This window comes from Hyaena hyaena, unplaced genomic scaffold (assembly GCF_003009895.1).
Source record: "Hyaena hyaena isolate Hyena2069 unplaced genomic scaffold, ASM300989v1 scaffold_17, whole genome shotgun sequence".
In the NCBI taxonomy this organism is placed as follows: domain Eukaryota; kingdom Metazoa; phylum Chordata; class Mammalia; order Carnivora; family Hyaenidae; genus Hyaena; species Hyaena hyaena.
Window position 1 is genome coordinate 5,053,608 of NW_024080648.1, and position 23,793 is coordinate 5,077,400.

The following is a 23,793-nucleotide window of genomic DNA, read 5'->3' on the forward strand; positions in this document are numbered from 1 at the left end:
GGTAAACGGGTTGCCTGGGTGGCTTAGTCAGTTAAGCATTTGACTCTTGATCTCAGCTAGGGTCATGATATCACGGTTCATGAGTTCAAGCCCTACATTGGGCTCTGCACTGATAGCAAGGAGCCTGCTTGGGATTCTTCCTCTCCCTGTCTCTCTGCCCCTCAGTTTCTCTCAATCTCTCAAAAATACATAAACTTAAAAAAGCAAATGAGTACATTGGAACACCAGACAGCAACGAGAGCAACCAACAATTGTTAGCGTTGACACAGATAAACCTTACAAACTATTGAGGAAAAGAAGCTAGGTACAAAAGAATTCCTCCTGTACAGTTCCATTTCTACAGAGTTGTAAAACAGGAAAAATGAATCCCAGGTGATAGAAGGCAGGGGACAGGAAGTGAGCGAGAGGGGGTCTGGAGAGACTTATAGGCAGTCCTGGTGATGGTCTATTTCTTGATTTAGATGACCGTGAAAGCGATGTGTTTATTTCTAAAATCAATCAAGCTACACAATTAAAGCATTTGTACTCATTTGTGTATTTCAATACTAAATTTAGTTGAAAAGTACGTATCTTACTGACAGTGGGTTCTTACAAAACCATACAACTTTACAGTCTGATGGAGTCTTAGATTTGGGGGTCAAAGGGGAGTGACTGACCCACCCTTGATGAGGAGGTGACTAGAAGAATGGCTAGGAGGGTAAATTCAGGCCATACTGTGACGTTCTCTCAGTGCAGTGCCAAGGGCTTGAGGATGTATTCAGTAGACCAGACACAGTGAGTGTGGACTGAGTGAGGCAATACAACTGGCTTCGTGTTTATAGAAATATTCTCATGGCAACTTATGAAGCAACTTGAAAATGGGGAGAGAAGACACAGGAGACTAGTTAAGACATTGGCAAAACGCTGAGAAAAGACAATGAAGAGTTTGAGGTAGCCAAGCATTAGAACGTGTGCTTTGCCCTGGCCCATGTCTGCTTCTTTATGTGGATCCTTGAGTAACAAGTACAGATTCTGAAAACACGGCTTCTGCCTAGAAAGTCACCATCCTTCTTTCCCAGGAGTATCCCCGTTGTTGACGGTTTGCGGGAGAAGGGCAAGTCCCTGGAGGGATCGTGGTCAGACCGTCTGCATTCTGACAACCGCTTGGGTGGTAGTTCTTGTCATGCTTCATATCTCAGGGCACATTCAAGCATGGAATTTCCTGTGAAGTTAAAAGAAAAGTTATGTTATCTGCTGAAAAATCACAGGGCAGACGCTGCAAGCAGGCCAGATCTGAAAGCTACAGAGGTGGATCAACCTTTTTTGACACTAACTTCTTTACTTGGATAACGCAGTCTGATGTTAAGATAGATTGAAAATACTAAACAGTAACAAAGAGGGAAGTATAGGGGATGCTTTTGCTGGTTTATGGTTTTATATGTAACAAGAATGTTCCTCCAGTTCTGTGGATACAAGGGATTCCCCCCCCAATTTTTAAACAAGGTTTACATCTGCAAGGATCCAGCAAAGAGACAAGAACACCCTCCTCCCACCTTACCTTTTGTTTCTTTATATATATTGTGTATGAGATGGAGGTATATGAGAAAAGTTAACCCCATAGGCTTGAACTGCTATTTTTAGAAAGGGCTGCTGCAAGTCTTGCCCTTGGCTGGCTTCTGGAAATTATATTTGAGGAGTGTTCCACCCATTGAGAGATCAGAGTGGCTCACTGCATCCAAACTGTATAAACCATATGGCTTATACTTGTATTACCCAGGGTTCTACAGAGGAACAGAAGCAATAGATTAGAATAGAATAGAATAGAATAGAACAGAACAGAATAGAATAGAATAGAAAGATGATATATATGTGAGAGAGACTGAAAGAGAGAAAAGAAAAAGATTTATTTTAAGGAATTGGCTCACATGATTATGGAAGGTAAGTTCAAACTCTGAAGATCTGCAAGATTAAGCCATTAGGCTTAAGATCCAGGGATAGCCAATGTTGCAATTCAAGTCCAAAGGCTTTCTGCTGACAGGATTTCTTTGTGCTTAGGAAAGGTCAATCTTTTGTTCGGTTCTGTACCCAACTGATTGGGTAAGGTCCGTCAACATTATAAGGAATAGTCTGCTTTGTTCAAATCCACCGATTTAAATGTCAGTTCCATCCAAAGCACCCTCACAGAAACATCGAAATAATGTTTGATCAAGTATCTGGGCACTATGGCCCATCAAGTTGACACAGAAAATGAATCATCGGAATGCTGAACACCTACTTTGCTTCTGGAAGTCTGGATATATGGCACATGCCGGGCAAAGTTTGCCTCTGTGATCAGCTCTCAATAAAAACCTTAGGCAATAAGGCTCTAATGAGCTTCCTTGGTAAAATGTTGTCACAACTTGCTGTTGGAGGAATTTACTGTACCCTGCACGAAACCACTGGACCCTTGGAAGCCTGCATCTGGTCTCCAGTAGGCCTTTTCCTGGGTCTCTTCCTTTGTCTAATTGGGCTTTGATTCCTTTTGCTGTAATAAATCATACCTGTCAGTACAAGTAGATGTTGAATCCTGTGGGTGTTCCTTGCGAATCATCCAACTTGGATGGTGATCTTGGGGACCCCCCAACACAGGGTATTACAACTGCCCATCCTTGTCCACTCTTCTCTTGAATATATCAAAAATCATGACACAAGTAAATCACGTATTATATCAAAAGGACATTATAATCAATGACATAAAAATTGCTCAGGAGGAACGAGTGATTATATAATACTTAAGGAATATGAAGTGCTACATAAATACTAAGTAACAACAAGACAAATTATACTTTTCAATTAATTCCAAGGGACGTTTCCACAGATTTCACAGAAAATAAACTTAATTATGTATGTCCAGCAAGAACTGTTATAAACCTTTTAAATGGTCCTAGAATATTTTTAGTGAGAAGGATAAATACAGAGATCCATTAACCAAAGGGGAAAATGTTTGGGGATTATTGAATGAAATTTCAAGGCTAATAGGTTTTGAAATCAGTTTATTAGAGTTATAGAGAAATATTTCATATATAATGATCTCTGGGTTTTGCTTAATAGTCATACTAATTAACTTCTCAAATTCAATAAAAGTGTAGGAAATTTGCCTATGTTTAGTACTTGACAAATAAATCATGGTAATTACATATTCACATGGTCAATGATAATTCTGCCAACTCAGTCTAATAAGCAAGGGTTCTTTAAGATAATTATTCTTTCTTTAAAGTTTATTTATTTATTTTTGAGACAGAGAGAGAGAAAGGACAGAGAGTATTCCAAGCAGGCTCTGCAGAGCCCACCACAGGGCTCAATCTCATGAACTGTGAGATCATGACCTGAGCCAAAATCAAGAGTCAGACACTTAACCAATGGAGCCACCCAGGAGCCTCGAATTATTCTTTCTTTAAAAAAAAAAAAAAAGCCACATTTATGAAACAGCGCCTATTGGTCAGGAGTTTTGAGGCTTCATGATGATATATAAATAAGAGTTTCCTAAATCTTCAGGTCAGTACTAACATCCTGTCCAGCTTTAGTAAGATGTGTATTCCCAGGGTTTTGTAACACATCCAGATAATATCTCTGGGGAAGTCTGAAGGTGTGAGGTGCATAGTACTGGGATTTTTCAATTTCAGGTCCACCTTGATTTCCATTGTTGCTGCATGGGGAACAAGATAATATACCAAATCCCAGAAAATCCACAGAAGATGAATTATCAAAAGTATGATATTTAAGAAGTGATCAAAACCACACACCATGCAAATTTTATCCAACTTCCGTACCATAAACAAGGCTGGCACTTAATCACTTGACATATACAATCTCATCTAAAACAGTGATTCTCAACATGTGATTCTCAGATCAGCATCACCTGGACACTTGTTTAAAATGCAAATTATCCAACAGCAACCAAAAAACTGAACAACCCAATTCAAAAATGGGCATAGGATTTGCATAGACATTTCTAAAAATATATATACACATATTTTATGTTTTATATAAGGTATTTCTATATATTGTATATATTTATATATATTGTACTGCCAATAAGCACATGAAAACATATCCAACATCACTAGCAACAGTGTAGGTACCTGACATTAGGCCTTGATTGCGGAGGTACCCACTGCAAAAGACTCCCATGTGAAATAAACATACTGCCAGCTGTAGGATGCAGCTGCTAGCAAACCAACAGATACAGAACTAGGCTGCACCCTACCTGAAGTTCCCATTATAGAAAGCCCTGGGCAACCTAGATGACTGACCACTCGAATGACCCCTGCTTCTCCCTTCCCATGCTTTAATTCCTACTCTTATGTTTTAAATTTGCCAATAAAGAGTGAACCCAAGAAACCTTTAGGCACCCAAACTCTCCACGCTAATAAAGGCAGGCCCAGGTCTGTGTTCCTCTCTGTCTTGTTACCTGCAAGCTTGCTGGTAGCCCTTGGGGCTTGCCATGCATCTGCCAGGACTTGTTAGTAACAAATACTATTCCTCAAAGTTCCCTGATGGTTTTTGTTGGAGTGTGTCCTGCGATCATAATAAGAACCACAAGAGTCCCCTCCCCAACCCCCATAAGTAGAAGCCCCAGAGGGGGACATGTCTGTGGAGCTCCCTACAAGGGATGTGTGCCCAGATGAGTGCTCTACCAAAAAAACAGACTGCATCTGTACTCTTATTGCTTTTGAGACAGAAAGACCCAGCCAACACTCTGTATATATGGAGTGGGGGCAGGGAGGGGAGAGGGAAGGGGAAAGAAACTTCACTTTGGTAAATTTTGTGTAGTTTCAGATAACCAAGGATACCAAAATTAGCACTATTTAAGTGGTTTCTTTAAAGCCAAGGATCAAAAAATATGTGCCCGTAAAATATCTGACAAATTCTCTCCATGGCCAAGGCTTGTTCAGTGAGGGTACTAGTTACCTTTATGAGCAGTTTATTAAGGACGTTTATTTAAATTCACATATTTTATCAGTTAGGATCCACTGTAGGTCTTTCAGATGAAGGGACTTTAATATAGGGAATCAAGTGCAAAGCTTATGGAAGGACAGAGAAAATAAGCAGGGCATAATGAAGGACCCCAGAAACTAGGAGCAGCAGGAAATCATTTACCTCTCCTGGGGCTGGAGGTTCAACAGGAGGGGGTGATATTGCCAAAGCCCAGAAGGCCAGGGGGATCTGGCTCTGATAAAGAAAGGGCTGTCAGGAGTGCCTGGGTGGCTCAGTCAGTTAAGCATCTGACTTGGGCTCAGGTCATGATCTCAGGGTTCTGGAGTTCGAGTCCTGTGTGGGGCTCTCCGCTGTCAGTGCAGAGCCTGCTTTGGATCCTCTGTTCCCTCCTTCTCTCTCACATGTGCGCTCTCTCTCTCAAAAATTAATAAATATAAAAAAAGAAAGGCTGTCTGACAGGAGACAGAGCCATGGAGGCCACAGCCCAGAGATGCCTAGAGATGCCCCAGGAAGCTTAGAGAGGTGGAGAATTATGCTGACTTCTCCCTTCTTCCTCCCCTCCTATTAGTGTCTCCACTGACTGAGCCCACCCGGTGGCCTAGAGGCAAGGGAGCCTGGGGAATGCCCCATGCAGTACAATACAGAACAAGGGAAAGTGGCTCATCTGAGATCAAACTGGCAGTCAAGGGGCAAGTAGGTCATGAACAAGATGCATCTCTTTCTACTGAAAGGAATAGCACACTCAGAACTAAAACATTCAAATATGGGGCCAGCGCTGTCATCTAAGATCTGAAAGAAACTGAACAACTCAGTTCACCTTCTTCAGCTCCACATTCTTTTCTACAAATAAGTGGTACTCTATGATGGACCTCTCAAATTGGTTGTAATTATCAAGTAGAAGAACACGTTTGCACATGCTTGTCAACTGTGAACCGTCATATGCACATGATGGCACTACTGCTAAGAGCAGAACCAGTGCTTTGAGAAGTTTTCATTCACTCTGAGAAAATAAAATTAAGGCACCACCATCAGCCCTCCAAAGAAGAAGCAGAGTATCTCTGCCCACCTCTTCCCTTCGTCACTCCATCTCACTTTAAAACCTGAATTCTGGAAAGCCAGGCTGGTTTAACAATGGGGTAACTCAAGCATGAAGGGCTCTTCAATTCTGTCTCCAAAACACATTGGCTGGAGATTTGGGCAGATGGCTTCTGAACTGGTATCCTCATACCTGGGGCCAAGATGTGGACCGCAGCTATATGACAATACAAGTGAACTATTTTCCCAGCTGTGAAACTAGGAGTTTAGGCAACTCTATGCCTAAAATTACTTTCGGTTATAACATTTCATGTCTTTCCAGTGAATATTATAATTTCTGTTTTATTGCGAAAAGCTTTGCCTTGAATGGAACAAAGCCACCAAGACTGTAAAGATCCTTATGACATTTGCCTCTTGCTGCTCTAATGACTACTTTTGAGAATATTAGTATGGAAATATGTCAAGAAGGAAGGCAGGTGACATAATTTCTGTTAACATCCTTATATATTTTCCTATTTGATTTTCCAGATGGAATAAGTATACTCAAGCCCATCAGCAGGTGGTGATTCCTAATCAGGGACCATGCTTGAAGGACTGCCAGGGCTTGGCTGCCGCAGGTTTAGTGATTTCAGCGAGGCCACACAGCCGGAAACATCCAAGGCAGACAGACCAGGACTTCTCAACATCAAAGGACAGTGGAGTCTGATCTTAACATTTCTGAGATCTTACTCTTCCAGCAGGCAACGGCAGGCAGGCAGGACTGATTCATCAAAAGGCATAAGCAGGGGCACCTGAGAGGCTGAGTCTGTTGAGCATCTCACTTCGGCTCAGGTCGAATCATGATTTCATGGTTTGTGAGTTCAAGCCCCACATCTGCCTCATTGCTGTCGGCGCAGAGCTTGATTCGGATCCTCTGTCCCCTGCTCCCTCTGCCCGTCCCCTGCATGTGCTCTCAAAAATAAATAAAACATTTATTTAAAAAAAAGCATAAGCAACCCTGGGAGTCCTAGAGGATACTTGGAGAAGGGAAACCTAGGAAAAGCCTGGACTTTGTCACCCTAGGGTGTACATTTGGCTATAAATATGTGACCCTATTTTATTGTCATAAGTGGTAAGGCTAAGACTCTTACTTTACAAAAGGAAATAGTAGCCAGCTGTGGTTGTCTGCAAGGTTTTTTTTTCCCAGCTATCATCTTACACACGTTTGTTTCCCGTGGCACACACTTGTAATAAATCATAGTGGGAAGAATCTCTGCAGCTGATTCAAAAATATCTGAATATTCCTGGCAATCTAGAAGCCAGGCATTCTAAGGAAAGTAAAATAGGAAATAAAATAGGGAGAATCCAGACTTTCCAGTCAGACAAACTGAGGGTAGAAGGCGGTAAATGGGTTCCGCGGGAGTTCCATAGGCTACATTTGTTTGGGACACCGAGAAGCATTTTAGCAGCACCTCATAAACGAATGCGTCATTACCATTCTTATTATGTTACTGCAGTGTGCCTTTGAAAGAAGTTTCTTGTAGTAAGCTCTGACTTTCTAAGTATTTACATCTTTTTCTTTTTTTAGTGGGGAGGGGCAGAGAGGGAGAGAGAATTCCAAGCATGCTCCGCATGCACAGTGCAGAGCCGGATGCAGGGCTCAATCCCATGAACCGTGAGATCATGACCTAAGCCAAAATCAAGAGTCGCTCAGCTTAACTGACTGAGCCATCCAGGCACCCCTTACATCTGTTTTGATTTTACACGATCAATAAGCACCCCCAAGTACTCTCAATTGCTACCAAGAGCCACTGGGCTCCCTGTCTTAATGCATGTCTCTGTCCCTTGGGAGCATCCTCCTCTAAAACTGGACAGCCTTGGTGGCTGATCTCTTTGGCTCTCCTCCATCTCTCCAAGTCTGAATAGTGATGATTGTAAGTTTCCAATGTTAATCAAGGCTTAAGATATTAAGTCAGCTAAATCAATAAAAGCTTTGTATAATTAAAGTTGAGCACCTCTTTTTGTGCTTGAGAAAAAGCCATAATGATGTCCTTGCTCTTTAGAGAGGGTTGGCTGAAGTCTAAAGATTTTCAATAAGTTCAAACTTCCAAAGAGATTTGCTTCACAGAGAGCCAAAAGAAAAATGATAAAATGAATTTGAGTATATTGGTGAGAACTGTAAAGATAATTACCCACCTTAGTCACGTTCTATCCATTTTCTTTGTCTGCTTTTTTTTTTCCTAAAAAACTAGAAAGGGAATCCAATAAAACAAATCTGAGATAATGGAACAGATCCCTTTATGAAGTGTAAGTTCACTTGAGATATAAATCCAAATGACAGTGCTGTAACTGCCAGCCGATGTTCAAATATTCTAAGTTAGATGCTGAGATGACATTCTATAAAGATATGGATCACTGGTGTTCATAGGCATTTCTCCGTGGGTGCCCTTGGGGTGGCATGGAGTTCTCCCAAGGAAGACCATGGTATGATTCTGGGCACTCTGTTTACAGAGTGCTGCCTTCTATCTGGCTCTGGGCACCCAGGGAGCAGCAGCATCAATGATTGTAATGCTGTTAATAGTACTCATCATATTTAATGAGATCTTGAGAAGCAATGATGGTACCTCATGAATACACACAGCACCCAACTGGCTGATTGGCATATATCAAAAGTCTGTGACATTTTCAATGTTGTACAAAATCACAGAACTATTATTATTGAATATGTGATCCCATGGAGCTTTCAAAACATAGTAGAGTTGTATGTATTTTCAACCTTCTGCATATGCCAGGGACAGTATGCAAAATATTTAACAACCTCTATGGCCCGGTCACCAACCAATCAGACAGATGTCAGTCAACAACAATTCATGCAGCCCCACTTCTGCTTATTAGCTGCACACAGCCCTGCTTATGTTGGGTTCTTTAGAATCTGAGTGCATTCCAGGAGATCTCCCATAGACTGATTACCAATCCTAGGACTAAAATGAGAAGACCAAATCGTTGAGAGGTCTTTAACCTGAACTGTAAAAGGGTATAGAGACATAGATGAAGAATAGTCAAAAAAGAGATGAAAGAAAGGACTGTAAAAAATTATCTTTAAGACCCCTTATAGAACTCTGAATTTTTCAAAGGACAGAATCTCTTGTCAGAGAGAGAAGCCCTATTGTAGCAACAGTTCTGACCATACATGCTTTATGTATGTATTTTGGTAGAACAAATTGAATGAAGGGATCAAATTTTATTGCTAGAGAAAGAGATCATTATTCATCATGAAGAAGTTTAGGTCAGCACGATAGTTTCCAGGATATAAGAGAACAGAGACCTGCTATTCTCCCAAGGGGCTAGGTTCCACTAAGACTCATTTCCTTCCTGAGCATGGAGCCAGACCCAGGGTCTGGAGAGCACAGCAGGAAACTGAAGAGAGCCCAGCTTGTCCTTCCTGTGATGTTATGTAGCAAGAACTGCCCATTCCTCTGTGATACCCATAATTATCCTTACTCAAAGTCAGCTGTGCCTGTGTAGTTTGTACAGTCTGAAGGTCAGGAAGGTGCAGAGGGAAGCGGACCCATCCATTGTGGAGTACCATGTATTACTGAGGCTGGTAAACAAATTGGAAAAGCTTTGAGTAAACAGAGTGGTCAAGGTGGCACTATTATCCGTAATAGAGAAATCTATTGTGGATAAGATGTAGGTCTTACCTTCTCAAAAATAAAAGGACAGATGAGATTAAATAGCCCTCCCCTGATAGATTATAGGGGTACAAATGTGCAAAAGGGATAATAGTCAAAGAACTTTTCTTTTATTTATTAATAGAATGTTAAGAAAATAAACAACGGCGTCTTTTAAGGGTATGATTAAAATAAGAATAGTCTTCTTTTCATAGTATACGTGAACAGAATAGTAAAATAATAAAAAATGGAATTTGTAAGTTAAAACTTTCCCCTCACCCAGCATGAGCCTGTTTAAGAAGATTTTTTTTTTTAAATTTTTTTTAATGTTTTATTTATTTCTAGGAAAGAGAGAGAGACAGTGTGAGCAGGGGAGGGTCAGAGAGAGAGGGAGTCACAGACTGAAACAGGCTCCAGGCTCTGAGCTGGCAGTCAGCACAGAGCCCGACGCGGGCTCGAACCCACGAACCGCGAGATCATGACCTAAGCGAAAGTCGGACGCTTAACCGACTAAGCCACCCAGGCACCCCAAGAAGACTTATTTTTTTAAAGTTGGCTCCATGCCCAGTGTGGAGCCCAGCGTGGGACTTGAATTCATGACCCTGAGATCAAAACCTGAGCTGAGATCCAGAGTTGGACGCTTAATGGACTGAGCCACCCAGGCACCCCTGTTTTAGAAGTCTTTTAACTGTTTAGATGAGATTCACCCGCAAAATGGAAGAAACTCTCCTTTACTTACAGTCAAATGATTGTAGGTGCTAACAACATCTGCAAAATATCTTCATAGCAACACTAGACCATTGTCTGATCAAATAGCTGGGTCGTATATCTTAGTCAAGTTGACATGTAAAGCTAACCATCAGTCTACCTTGTCAACCTGGCACCCGTACCAATCTCCTTAAACCATACTTAATCTGTATGTCAGTTATTGCCCTCCAAAGCTCATCCTTCTTATCTATCTCAGAACAATTGCTATCTAAGGAATTGCCCCAGCAATTCTCTCTGTAGTTCCTGCATCATGAATTTCTCTCTCTACTGGATTCTTCTCATCAGCAGAAAAACACACATTATTATCCCCATATTAAACGCCCCTCTTCTAAGTAACTGCTAATGGGTACAAGTTTCCTTTTGGGGTACTGGAAATGTTCTAAAATTGATTTCGGTGATGGTTACACAATGCTGAATAAACTATATACTAGAAATCATTGACATGTATACTTGAAATGCTGTACACATATAAATGAATTGTATGTATGTGAAGTGTATCTCAATAGAGCTATTATTTAAAAAGATAAAGCTGGCAGATATGATACCCAAATATTTGAAATTGGGTAGAATAAGTTGCAATCCTGTTTCAACGACTTTAATGGAAGATCTGAAAATATTTGCAAATGTATCCTATGAAAATGATGTATGTAGCATCTATTCATTAATAGAAATATGATAAAGTAGAAAACAGAGATAGAAGATAAAAGTACATTCGTTAAAAAAAGCTCTCTCTTGACACCACTCCTTCCAGGTGCCATTTTATTCCTCCCCTTCCCTTTGCACCCAAAGTTTAAGAATTGTCTCTACTGCTTTTCTCCAATCCTTCTTTTCCAACATTTATTGGATTTACTCCATTCAAAGTATCACCACACCACTTCAATAAAACTGTCTTCAGGGACACCAGCAACCTCCATGTAGTTATATCCGATGGTCATTTCTCAGTTCTGATCTTACTTGTCCTATCAGTCGTCTTCAACAGTTTGCCTACCGTTTCCTTATTATCCTTGCTACACAGCTACAATAGTGCAGTGTAACAAATCATTCCAAACCTCAGTAGTTGAAAACATTTATTTTGCCCATTCACCTGTGGGTCACGTGAGGGGTCTTCTGATCTGGGCTTGGCTCAACAGAGGCTGGGCTCCAGGCAGCAGGATGGGCTCAGGTCTTTCTTGGGCCAGCGAACTTACGAGGCCATGCTTCTAATCTCTTGTTGATGACAGACTGCAAAAAGGCAAGTGGAAACATAGGATGTCTGTAAGGTCTACACTCAACTGACACTGGCTTTTCCACCTAAATCCCATCAGCCAAAGAAAATAGTGTCTTTGAGTTCCAAAGCAAAGGACCCTTAAATATGTTCTATCTTTAGGGGGAATACTTATGGCAAAGAGCATGGAAACAGGGAGGGATGAAGACTGGGGGTCTTTAATTTAATGCACTATTTTGATCCACCTCATTGGTTTCCAGAATTGTACAATCTACTAGTTTTACTCTTACCCTTGGGCTGCTCCTTCTCAGCAGTGGAATTGGAATGTCTCAAGGATCAGTCCTTAGACTTCTTCTGTAGCTATAGTGGTTCTTGTGGTGATCTTCTTAGCTTTATGGTTTTAAAAATTGTCTATATTTTGATGGCTCCCCGTTTGCATTTTCACTCTGATCTCTCCCCTGAACTCTAGATCATATACCCAACTGTCTACATTTGAATGGCTAATAGTAATTTTAAATGCAGTGTATCTATTTTTTAAATGTATTTTTTAATGTTTATTTATTTTTGAGAGACAGAGGGACAGAGCATGAGCAGGGGAAGGGCAGAGAGAGAAGGAGACACAGAATTCGAAGCAGACTCCAGGCTCTGAGCTGTCAGCACAGAGCCCGACGCGGGGCTTGAACTCACAAACCGTGAGATCATGACCTGAGCCGAAGTCAGACACTTAACCAACTGAGCCACCCAGGTGCCCCAAATGTCACATATCTGAAAAGAAAATCTTGATCTTTTCCTTAAGCCATCCCTTATGTATGTCCGCCCAATGGCAACTCTCTCCTTCCAGAGTCATTCTTCCCTTTTCGTCACCATCATCTCATATTTTAACAGCCTCTTCCTTCCTAGAGTCTGTTTTTGATATAGTAGCTGGAGTAAGATTTTAAGAAAATGCATCAGATAATGTCATTTTTCTGCTCAAAATTCTTCAATAGCCCCCCCAACTTACCCCTGGACTTTAAAGCCCTGTGCAATCTGATCTTCTGTTATTCTTTGACCCTATTTCTTTTCCCCTTCTCATTAACTCTGCTCCAGCCACATGAACTTCTCTGATGTTCCTTGAATATGCCAACTATCTCCTGCCCCAGGACCTTTGTATTTGTTGCACCCACTTCCTGGAACTCTCCTCCCCCCACTATACCCATGCTTACTCCTTAAGCTCATTCACATCCTTGCTCAGATGTTACCTTTGCAATGAGACCTGGCCTAAATACATTTTATTTATTTATACCACATTTTAAATTATAATCCTTATCCCCCTCACCCTGGTTTTCCCAGCTTTTTTTTCTGTAGTATTACTTATCACCACCTGACAGACCACAGATTTTACCTATTTGTTATCTATTTCTCCTACGCAGAGATATAAGTTTCATGACAGCAAGAACTTTTGTTTTGTTCTGTATCCTCAGAATGTGGGATTGTGCTTGGCACTTGGTATGTACTCAGTAAATATTTGATGAATGGTGGGATGGATGGATATGTGGCATTGAAGAATTTGGTTAACCTGCATAGTGATATTTAATCTGCTTCATTCACTGTGGTTGAACTTAATGATTACTCAGACTGACCTGACATACCTTAAATGTCTCGATAAAAAGTGACTACCTGCCAAGTGTTATTAGCATCATGGGTACGGATGGAATCATCCAGGAAGTACATACACATGGAGGAAAGAAGAGGGCAAGGATTCCCTTGTTCTTCCTCTTTCCACTTGTCTGGCTACTTTCTATTCTTCCTTCAAGCACCACATTTAGTATAAGCCATTTCCAGTAAAAACACTGGGGCTATGGGAGGAGTGCTTTCACCTGTGAAGAGAATTGGTATCTCTGCAAATCAGGGCAAAACAAATATCCAGGGGAGATGTGGGTCTCACTGTGAGCATAGACATTAATTCCAGTTCTGGAATTCATACAAAGGTGCTGGAGTTACCATAGAAGGTGGTGTAGGGCAGGGGCTAAAAGCCCAGTCACCAGAGCCAAAATCCCTAGGCTCAAACTGTGGCTCCACACTTAATGGTCATGTGACCTTGGTAAGCAACCTGAATTTTCAGTTCCGCATTTTCTCATCTGTGCAATGCATTTAATAACAATAGCTACCTGATAGAGTTATTGGAAAGACTAAGTTGTTTAATGTCGATAAGGCACTTAGGACATTGTGTGTGTGTGTGTGTGTGTGTGTGTGTGATTTATATATGACATGGAGCAGGTACTGTGTAAATGACAGTGATAATGGTGCTATTTGGGGCTAGGATCTCAGTGCAATATGGAGTTATTGCTTCCTTGCGTGCAAACCCAGGACTGGACTACACACTGCTTTGTGTCTCCAGGGTATTCTGGATGCACCTTTTGGAACACTCCCAGTATTGTGTTGATGTTACCTGTTTATGAATCTGTCTTCCCTACTGGACCATAAACATTCAACATTTAGGGCCAGGTCTAATTCATCTTGGTAATCCACCTGATATGGCACATGGCACATAGAAAACACTCCGTGTCTCTGGGACCAGGACCTTAACCGGGTAAAGCCAACTAGTTACAAACTAATAAAAGAAATGATGGGGGAATAATTGCCCTCTGGCAATACCAAGTGGCAGCCACTATGCCATGTTAGCCTATCATCATGCAGAAAAGTGGGCTGGGTGCTTTGTATCAATTCATTTTCCAACAAATGCATTAGTTTTCTTTTGCTGCCATAACAGATTATCACACATTGAGTAGCTTCAAGCAACATGAACGTATTATTTTATAGTTCTGCAGGCCTTAAGGATGGCATGGGCTTTGCTGGGTTTAACTTAAGATGTAGGCAGGGCTGCATTCTTTTCTAAATGAATGCTAAAGGAGCATTCATTTCCTTCCCTTTGCACCTTCTAGAGGCTGCCCACATTCCTTGGCTTGTGGCTCCCTTCCTTCGTCTCCAAAACCAGCAATGGCTGGTTGATTCCCTTTCACATTGCTTCTGACAATGTCCTTTTCCGCCTCCCCTCTGCACGTTTCAGAATTCCTGTGATTACATTAGGACCGCCTACAAAATCTGGGAAAACCCCCTCCTTTAAGGTCAGTTGACTAGCAGCCTTAATTCTATCTACCACCTTAAATCCACAGGTTCCGGGGATTAGGACGTGGATATCCTTGCGGTGCCATTATTTGGCTTACCACAAGGCGGAAATATGGATATAAAAATTAACTGTGGATTGCTCTATTGTTTTCTCTGATGCAGGGCCTTTCATTCACTGGGTTTGTTGTTTCTCTCACACTGTTGGCCCTTCTCACATGCTCGCGGATTTATGGTAAGCTCATCTTCTGTGGGAGATTCCTTCTGCAAACATCCTGTTTCTCAGTGACTTCAGGACCATGGCTGCTGGGTTCTTATGAGATGGTCCCCCATACAATATCCGCAGTGGTTTCTCAGCACAGGGAGTGGGGCAGAATCTTTTGAGGGAGAAACCTACATACTTCCCTTCTGAGGTGCCCTCTTTTTCGATCTCCACCTCCCCCATGCCTGACTGCAGCCAAAAGGGATGGTATTTGCACTTCCCCAAATGTAAGAAGCCCTTTCAGTTTCCAAGCTTACTAGACCTTCCTTTAAAACACTGCAAAGCAAAAAAAGAAGTAGGTGGAAGAGGCTGGATACCAATGTCATTGGGTGAAAAGAAACCCGCTTTTTGTTGGGCTGGCAAAACTGGTCACATCTCCCAGGAAACCTTTAACATTCCATTACCAGAGGCCTTCCCCAGTTCTTGATAATAGGAGCTGACATTTACTTGTAATTTTCCATGACTTTTATTTTATTTTTTAAAATTTTAGTTAATTAACATACAGTGTTATGTTTCAGGTGTACAATGTAGAGATTCAACAATTCTATACATTACTCAGTGCTCATTGCAATAAGTGTATTCCTTTTTTTTTTAAATTTTATTTATTTCTAGGAGAGAGAGAGAGAGAGAGACAGCATGAGCAGGGGAGGGTCAGAGAGAGAGGGAGACACAGACTCCGAAACAGGCTCCAGGCTCTGAGCTGGCAGTCAGCACAGAGCCTGACGCGGGGCTCGAACCCATGAACCGCGAGATCATGACCTAAGCAAAAGTCGGATGCTTAACCGACTAAGCCACCCAGGCGCCCCTGCAATAAGTGTATTCCTAATACCCTTCACTTATTTCACCCATCCTCCTGCCCCAATGCGAACCATCAGTATGTTCTCTATAGTTTAGAGTCTGTTTTCTGGTTTGTCTCTTTTTTCTTTGTCCATTTGTTTTGTTTCTTAAATTCCACATATGAATGAAATCATATGATATTTGTCTTTCTCTGACTGGCTTATTTAATTTAGCATTATACCCTCTAGATCCATCCATATTGTCACAAATGGCAAGATTTCATTCTTTTTTATGGCTGAATAATGTTCCATCAGTATATACACCACATCTTTATTCATTCATATATCAATGGACACTTGGGTTACTTCCATAATTTGGCTATTGAAAATAATGCAGCAATAAGCATAGGGGTGCATATATCTTTTCGAATAAGAGCTGACATTTACATAGCATTTGTCATGTGCCAGAAGCTGTTCTAAGCACTTGGTATAGATCAATTCATTTACTTCTCACAACAAAGCTTTATATATCTGCCTTGCTGGTGGGTTTACAGAGGGTTAAATAACTTTTCCTGGATTGCTCAATGTCTTCTGAGCAACAACATCAACACAAAGACAAGATGAGAAGGAAGTAGACAATCCTATGAGAAGTTGCACACAAATATCATTTAACTCAAACAACTTTTACTCATTTATTTCTCTCAATGAGCCAAGCAAAACTGCAAGAAAGCAAAAGGAGATAGCTGGTGAAGCCCTCCCCCCTCCCCCCCCCCCCCTACTAGGAGACTGACTAGTGTCTCTCAATGGCTTGGCTGCCACTTACTCCAGCCAGTAGGTCTGGTGGGCTCTGCTTGCCAAGGTCTTTACTCCAGTCTTCACTGGGGGTCAGGTCATGGTCACTATGTGGTAGTCTGCAACTCCTGACATCCTGACAGTTGAGGATATGTGTTCATTATGGCTTGGCTGGCTAGCCCCATGCTCTGTCTGGGGACGCTGAGCACCCTGGGTTTTCCTCACCGTCTATTGCTTTGCTCTTCCATCAGCTCTATTCAGGTTAGCAATACCCAAACTTGCATAAGCCATTGCACCATTACATGTGCATTATTAGCTAGTTATGCCATTATCAATACATTCCAGAACATTCAAGAACTTTTCTAGACTTGTTTATGATTTTGGGGGGATATCAGGTATTTCTCTTTTTTGAGGAGGAAGCTATATGCTAACCCGTAATACACACACACACACACACACACACTTTTAATTACTTTTGTAAAAAATGCTTACAAGGAAACGAATGTTTTGGTGGGAAAGCTTGTTTACCACTTTTTTAAAGCACAGCAAATAGGTTTTTATATATTTCTGTTAAAATGTAGGATGATCTCTGTTAAAACGTAGGATGTGGTATCCTTTAATCACATATAATTAGTGACAAAGCTAGGATTCATATCCATGCAGTCGAAATGCAGAATCCATGTACGTTTTTTGTTACTTTACTTTTTTAAAAGTTTATTTATTTATTTTGAGAGAGAGAAAAAGAGAGCAGGGAAGGGGCAGAGACAAGGAGGGAGAGAGACAGAATCCCACATGGGGCCCGAACTCAGGAAGCGTGAAATCATGACTTGAGCCGAAATCAAGAGGTGGACACTTAACCGACTGAGCCACCCAGGTGCCCGCAGAATCCATTCTTTACTACTATATTATATTGCTTTCCTGCCTGGAATTAATACTTCACATTGAAGTGACTAGTCTCAAATATACAGACCACACCAGGAGAAAACCTAAGTTATCGGAGGGCAGACTATAAATGTCTTAGGAACAGTAACCAGAGACCCTGCTATGGAAGAGCTATCTTCTAAAGCAACTGAAAATCTAATAAATTAGCATATAGGGGTATTAAATTACTATAATTTTCTTGCATTGTAATAAGTTGTTTAGCTTTTCCATTTAATGAAACTTTCTCAGATACCATGTGGTTAGCATGATTGAAGCTGTTGGAATCTTTGTACATCTATGGCTTTACAAGATAATATTCTCCTGGGTTTCTGAATAGCAATGCAGCTAAAGTTTCTGTCAGCTTATTACTACTTTCATAGAGAAATCTGGGCTGTGGGCATAATGGCTATTTCTGACTTAAGAATAACATCTTCTAAGGCCAAGGTGAGGAAATGGCACTGACTCAGCTAAACTATAGCTCTAGTTGTGCTTCAGAGTTTGCAGAGAAGGCTTTGCTCAGAGCATGGGAGCACAAGTGGACTTAGTAGATCTAAAATTCTACCAGTGAACCTGGATCTGCGGCAGATCAATGAGAAGTACTTGGATGCAATAACCACAAGAAGTCTAGTTGAAATTTGGAAACTGTGCAGGTTTATGACTGTGTAACTTATGAAGTATGTTCATATGATCCCTCTGGGGGAAAAACAAACATTACATCAGAGTCCAGAAGGCGAGTGCCCTTTGAGCTGGTGGCTCTTTCTTTTGTGTCAACAATAATGCTCCAGAGAGTGCTATGTACTCACATTTTTATACCACGTGGACATTATTTTTCTGAAAATATGTTTAAAAGTGATAGGGTGCCACATAGTTTTGATTCTCAATAATTCTTGGAGGTAGTCAAGGCCTGTATAAAATCTTGAATTTTCAGATGAAGGAACAATTAAACCTGATCTTTCTTTGTTTAAGACTCCTGTTACATGCAAAATGTTGGCTATTTATTCCTAGCCACTATTTTTGCCACCAAGGCAGTTGTAAGGAGATAGCATCGATAGTGGCTATGAGTTCCTATTAAACCTTATGTATGCCACGTAAGAGAATCAAACTAACACTCGAGAAGTGCTTACAAAACACCCTTTAATCCTCATGACAATGCTGCAATAAAATCAGAATTTTTGAATGACAGAGCTGAAGCATATCTACCAAGATTAACCAACTAATAATAGTCAGAGATCTGATTCAAGCCCATTTGACTTCAGGCTTTGCTCTTTTCATTAGAGTACAATGCATCCCTCATGGAATTGCATGTAGCTGTAAAAGATTAGGTAATGATATCTGCCCTTTCCTGTTTAGAGCTCAACATTAGTCCATATAAACCTCACCCTTATAAATACTTAATGTTAAGTACCTTTACTACTTTACCACTGGAAGGGGGAAAGGCAATTTCCAATTGATCGAATGCATTTTCAGACCTAGTTTACCAGTAGAATAGTTTCAGGCAATTTGGCCTGTTTCTCTTTATCCAGCAGAAATTTTATTATTTTATACTGATAAACAGACACAGTAGATGCATTTCAATTAGGGTAAACATTACTACTTCTCTGATCTATGAGTAATTGGACATCAGGTGCCCGGTGGGATATTTCTTATGCCTCCCGTTCAGGAAGAAGGCCATAGTCAAGGGGGTGCAACGTGAATTGGAGCAACTAATGTATTATGTTGATAAATCCTTTTCTCCATACTATCCAGTGCTGTGCAATAAGATGCAATACCAGGAGTGGAGCACCTGGGTGCTCAGTCAGTTAAGTATCCAGACTCTTGATTGCAGCTCAGGTCATGATCTCACAGTTTTTGTGAGTTTGAGCCCTGCTCCTGACAGTGCAGAGTCAGCTTGGAATTCTCCCTCTCTCCTTCTGCTCCTCCCCTACTTACGCTCTCTCTGTCTCTCTCAAAACAAAGAAATTTAAAAAAAAATTCAAAACCAGAAGAATGTGTATTGTGGGCAGATGGTAGTTATACTGATGGAGTTTTCCTATCCAGCCACACATTTCTGAACAATGGCACAAATTTGTAAAACAGATGCATACAGTTGAAAGTTATAATCTGTAATCCCAGATGAGATGATAACAAGTGTCACTCATGATATTATGTTACTGACCTTGTTTTATGTAGATAGTATTCCTAAATAAACCTATTTACTTAGGTGGGAATATTAACCTCACAGTAATTATATTTAATAATGAACATATGAAACAATACCTGATCTAACATTCTGCAATGTCCAATTTCTACTTGACCCATGCAATCTTTGTCCTTTCTTAAGACACAACCTCCATCTATGTCCCCTCTGTTGGAATAATGCTGTTTGTTTAAACTTCCACAATGCATAGTTGACTGTTAAATAGGGGCAGGAAATGGACACTGTTCTGAGATGATCTCATGTGCTGACACATCTCTTCCATGACAGATCCAAAAATAGGTACAGGTGGAGGAAAGAGAGAAAAAGTAGTTGCTAAAGAATGGCATCTGAAGGTGAATGACGGATAGCAGTCAAGTTTTTATCTTAGTTTGGGAGGGAGAGAACAGAAGCGAGAGTTACTGGGGAAGAAAGGTTCAGCTAAAAAGAATTCAAAAGGAACGTATTCATAATTATTTGAGTCGAACTTTAGGCAAGAAATAAAAGTACAGAGATAAAAGCATAGAAAAATCACAATTTTAATAGTTAATAGTTACTGAACTATTAATTCGATTTTGCAGAGGAGGCCGTGAGATGCAGTGGTTATGCAGCTTGCCCAAATTTACACAGCTAGTAAATTACAAAGTTTGAAATCCGATCCCGGCAATCTGAACCATTAATTAATTAATTAATTAGTTAATTATTCTTTATTTTGGGAGAGTGTGAGCAAAGAACCTCAAGCAGGCTCTGCACTGCCAGCACAGAGCCCCATGCAGGGCTGGAACTTAGGAGCCGTGAGATCACAACCTGAGTCAAAGTTGAGTCCCACGCTGAACGGACTGAGCCACCCAGGCGCCTCCTGAACCACTATTTTAAAATGGAGTATTAACAAAGTGGACAGAGCGAGAATACTTACAGGAAGGGACATAAAGACCAAGGGAATAACGGGGGGGCGGGGGGGGAGGGGAAAGGAAGACGGTAGAGGGGCAAAGATGGGTGGGCTCCGTGAAAAAAAATTACCAATGGGCTAAATATAGTTATGTTTTAGTACCAGTCAGAGCGCTTGTGTACATTTGTTCACATAATTCCGCTAACAATTCTGTGAGGTAGGTACTCGGAGTTCCATTTCTCAGACGAGGCCACCTGAGACATGATAAATGATACAGTACCTTCTTGCACTGAATTACGCCTCAGTGGCACGCTGTGGAGCAAGATACGGAAGACTGAGGAGACGTGGCGACAGAATCGAGCAGGGCAAGGCAAGCAAGCTGAAAGCGACAATGGAGGAAAAGTGACCCATTTACAGAGTGGTCGGTTCCAACTTTCAAATCTCCGTAGTCGACCCGCCAAGGCGTCACAAAGCCCGCCCCTTAGTCACAAAGCCACGCCCCATTCCGTGGCTGTTCTCTGAGCTCCCAATACTTCCCTCCTTCTCTTTGGCCCCGCCCACTCTGCCCAGCATCATTTCCTGTGCGCTGGATGCTAATTGGTCTAGCGGTCGGAAGTGAGGGCGGGCGGTGGGGCCGTTGCCGCAGTGACAGTGCTGGGGGAGTCCGAAGATGGCGGCGTCGCGTCGCTCTCAGCATCATCACCACCATCATCAACAACAGCTCCAGCCCGCCCCAGGGGCTTCGGCGCCGCCGCCGCCACCTCCCCCCCCACTCAGCCCTGGCCTGGCCTCGGGGACCACCCCAGCCTCCCCAACGGCGGGTGGCCTGGCCCCCTTCGCCTCCCCGCGGCACGGCCTAGCGCTGCCGGAGGGGGATGGCAGTCGGGATCCGCCCGACAGGCCTCGATCCCCGGAGCCGGTTGACAGTACCAGCTGTTGCAGTACCACCAGCACAGTCTGTACGGCTGCCGCCGCCCCCGTGGCCCCGGCAGTTTCCGCTTCATCTTCCGTCGGGGTCGCTTCCAACCCAGCCGGCGGTGGCAGTAACAATTCACCGTCGTCCTCGTCTTCCCCGACTTCTTCCTCATCTTCCTCTCCATCCTCCCCTGGATCGAGCTTGGCGGAGAGCCCCGAGGCGGCAGGAGTTAGCACCACAGCAACATTGGGGCCTGGGGCAGCGGGACCTGGGCCCGGGGTCCCAGCAGTAAGCGGGGCCTTACGGGAACTGTTGGAGGCCTGTCGCAATGGGGACGTGTCCCGGGTAAAGAGGCTGGTGGACGCGGCAAACGTGAATGCTAAGGACATGGCCGGCCGGAAGTCTTCTCCCCTGCACTTCGCTGCAGGTCAGAGACTTTGTTTATTAAGGGTTTTGGTCTTGGGGACAGGGGTCTGGGTAGGGATAGAAAACAAGTTATGATAGACAAAAATGGGGGCGTGGTTATGGTTCCTCGACCCCTCACCGGAAGACTAGAGGTCCCTTTCTTTAGCTTAGTGCCTGGATGACGGGGGCGTGGTGGGGGAAATGTGTGAATCCATTCTTTTTTAGCGTTCGCCCAGGGGTCCCTGTGCTTGTTTCCAAACTCCCTTAGAGGTAGTCTCCAGATATGGGTATACTTAAACTTTTTGGTTACGAGTGTGAAGGAGTAAAGTTAGGTTTGGGCAGTCTTAAGAGTTTTGTCGTTTGTTTGCTAGTTTATTTCGTTTTTACAACAAGGGTATGTTGCATGAGGATAGCCTAGACCAAAAGAAGTTTACTGTAATTCAACAAGTGTTTAAGGATCTATGGTACTTTTAGTAAGCCAATGAAAGGCATAAATGAAGTATGTGAAACTTTTCCTCTTTCTCAAGGAGTTTACAGTCTAATTGGGTAGATTAAAATATGCCTATATGAAACAACTGGAGAAGAATATTTGGGTGCATTATGTGATGGTAGAAGAAATAAAGGCTTTGAAGTCCTAGATACTTCTCTATTTGTTACTTGTGTCACAGACAGTTTACTTTATCTCAATTGCCTCAGTTTTCTTGTGGGCAAAAACGATATACTAAGTTTGTGTGAGAAGCATCTGGCACATTAGTTTTACAGAAAAACTCTACTAGTTCTTAAACTCTGGATCACACACTTTCTGTCTTCTTCTTTTTTCATTTTATCAAGTAGTTGGCCGTTGTCTTTTAAAAATACCTAATATACTTGTATAAAATACAGAGTAGTATTTTAAAAAGGACCATAATCTCACTTCCCAGATATCTACTATTGATGTAAAATAAAGGTAATAAGGTTATATACATTCGAAACATTAAAAGCGTGTATGTTATATATACATTATAAAATTCATACAGGACAGAAATGTACAAAATGAAAAAGCACCACACACACACACACACACACATCAAGGATAACATACCAAAGATAACTCCTGTTAAGTTTCTTGCAGTGTTAGTAATATGTATCACTCTTTTGATTTGTACTATTTATGGTAAGAGATATGTTATGAACTTACTATGTGTATTACATATTTTTACCCCAACTTGAAAGATATTATTACCCTCATTTTACAGATGACAGAAGTAAAGCACATATTATTTTTTAAAAAGTCCAAATTCACACAGAAAATCATGGAACCTGCATTTGAACTCCGTGTGATTTTACAGTTTGTGAAATGAAGCTTAAACTATTAAAACCAATATCTGGGTTAAAGTCACTTTTCATTTTGTGAGTGGGTGTGATGGAAAGTTTCTGCTTTTGCGGTGTTTTGGGGGGAGGAAGTAACTGGGGACATGAACTCTAAGAGCATTCACATGTTCTTTATTGCAGCCTATACTTAGAAATCTAGTTTACATTGTCTCACACACACAGAAACTGAATCAAAAGCTTTGGGAAATACTACTTTCTTTTTTTACATGTGTGGTCTTCTTATGTTTTATATACTATTCCACTTCAGTTGTTACAAATGCTGTTTGTGGTTTGTTAGTGGGTCATGATCAGCAATATGAGAAAGAGAAAATCATTATTAGATTATTAGATCTATTTTTGATGTATAGACACTTAATAGATAGTGTCGGTACTATTAGGTATTTAGTGTATTGAATCATAAACAAGCCCATATAACTAGATATTTGCTCAAGAGTGTTGCTTATTTTAGATGAAATAACGTTTCTTTTTCTTTAAGTCAAATGAAAGATCTTATAAGTCTGATATAATAAATCAACTGAGGCTTTCTCTTGCATGCTTTGTTCCAAATTTGTCTATTTTAGCCAGTGTCACAAA

The 23,793-nt window shown here is 41.5% G+C and overlaps 1 protein-coding gene and 1 long non-coding RNA gene across 2 annotated transcripts in view; one reads left to right on the forward strand and one right to left on the reverse strand.

The window, feature by feature from the left end:
* Positions 1 to 538: 538 nt before the first annotated feature.
* On the reverse strand, positions 539 to 20,865 carry LOC120222702. Its single transcript, XR_005526104.1, has 3 exons — positions 20,809 to 20,865; positions 11,494 to 11,630; positions 539 to 1,201 (listed from the first exon to the last, which is right to left on the reverse strand). It is a non-coding gene; the product is annotated as an uncharacterized LOC120222702 (long non-coding RNA).
* Positions 20,866 to 21,173: 308 nt separating this feature from the next.
* Positions 21,174 to 23,793, forward strand: part of TNKS (tankyrase) — a 211,365-nt gene continuing 208,745 nt past the window's right edge. Inside the window, exon 1 of the mRNA XM_039220634.1 lies at positions 21,174 to 21,871. Coding sequence (XP_039076565.1) covers positions 21,199 to 21,871 — 673 coding nt within the window. The 5' untranslated portion in view covers positions 21,174 to 21,198. The remainder of the gene's footprint in view (positions 21,872 to 23,793) is intronic.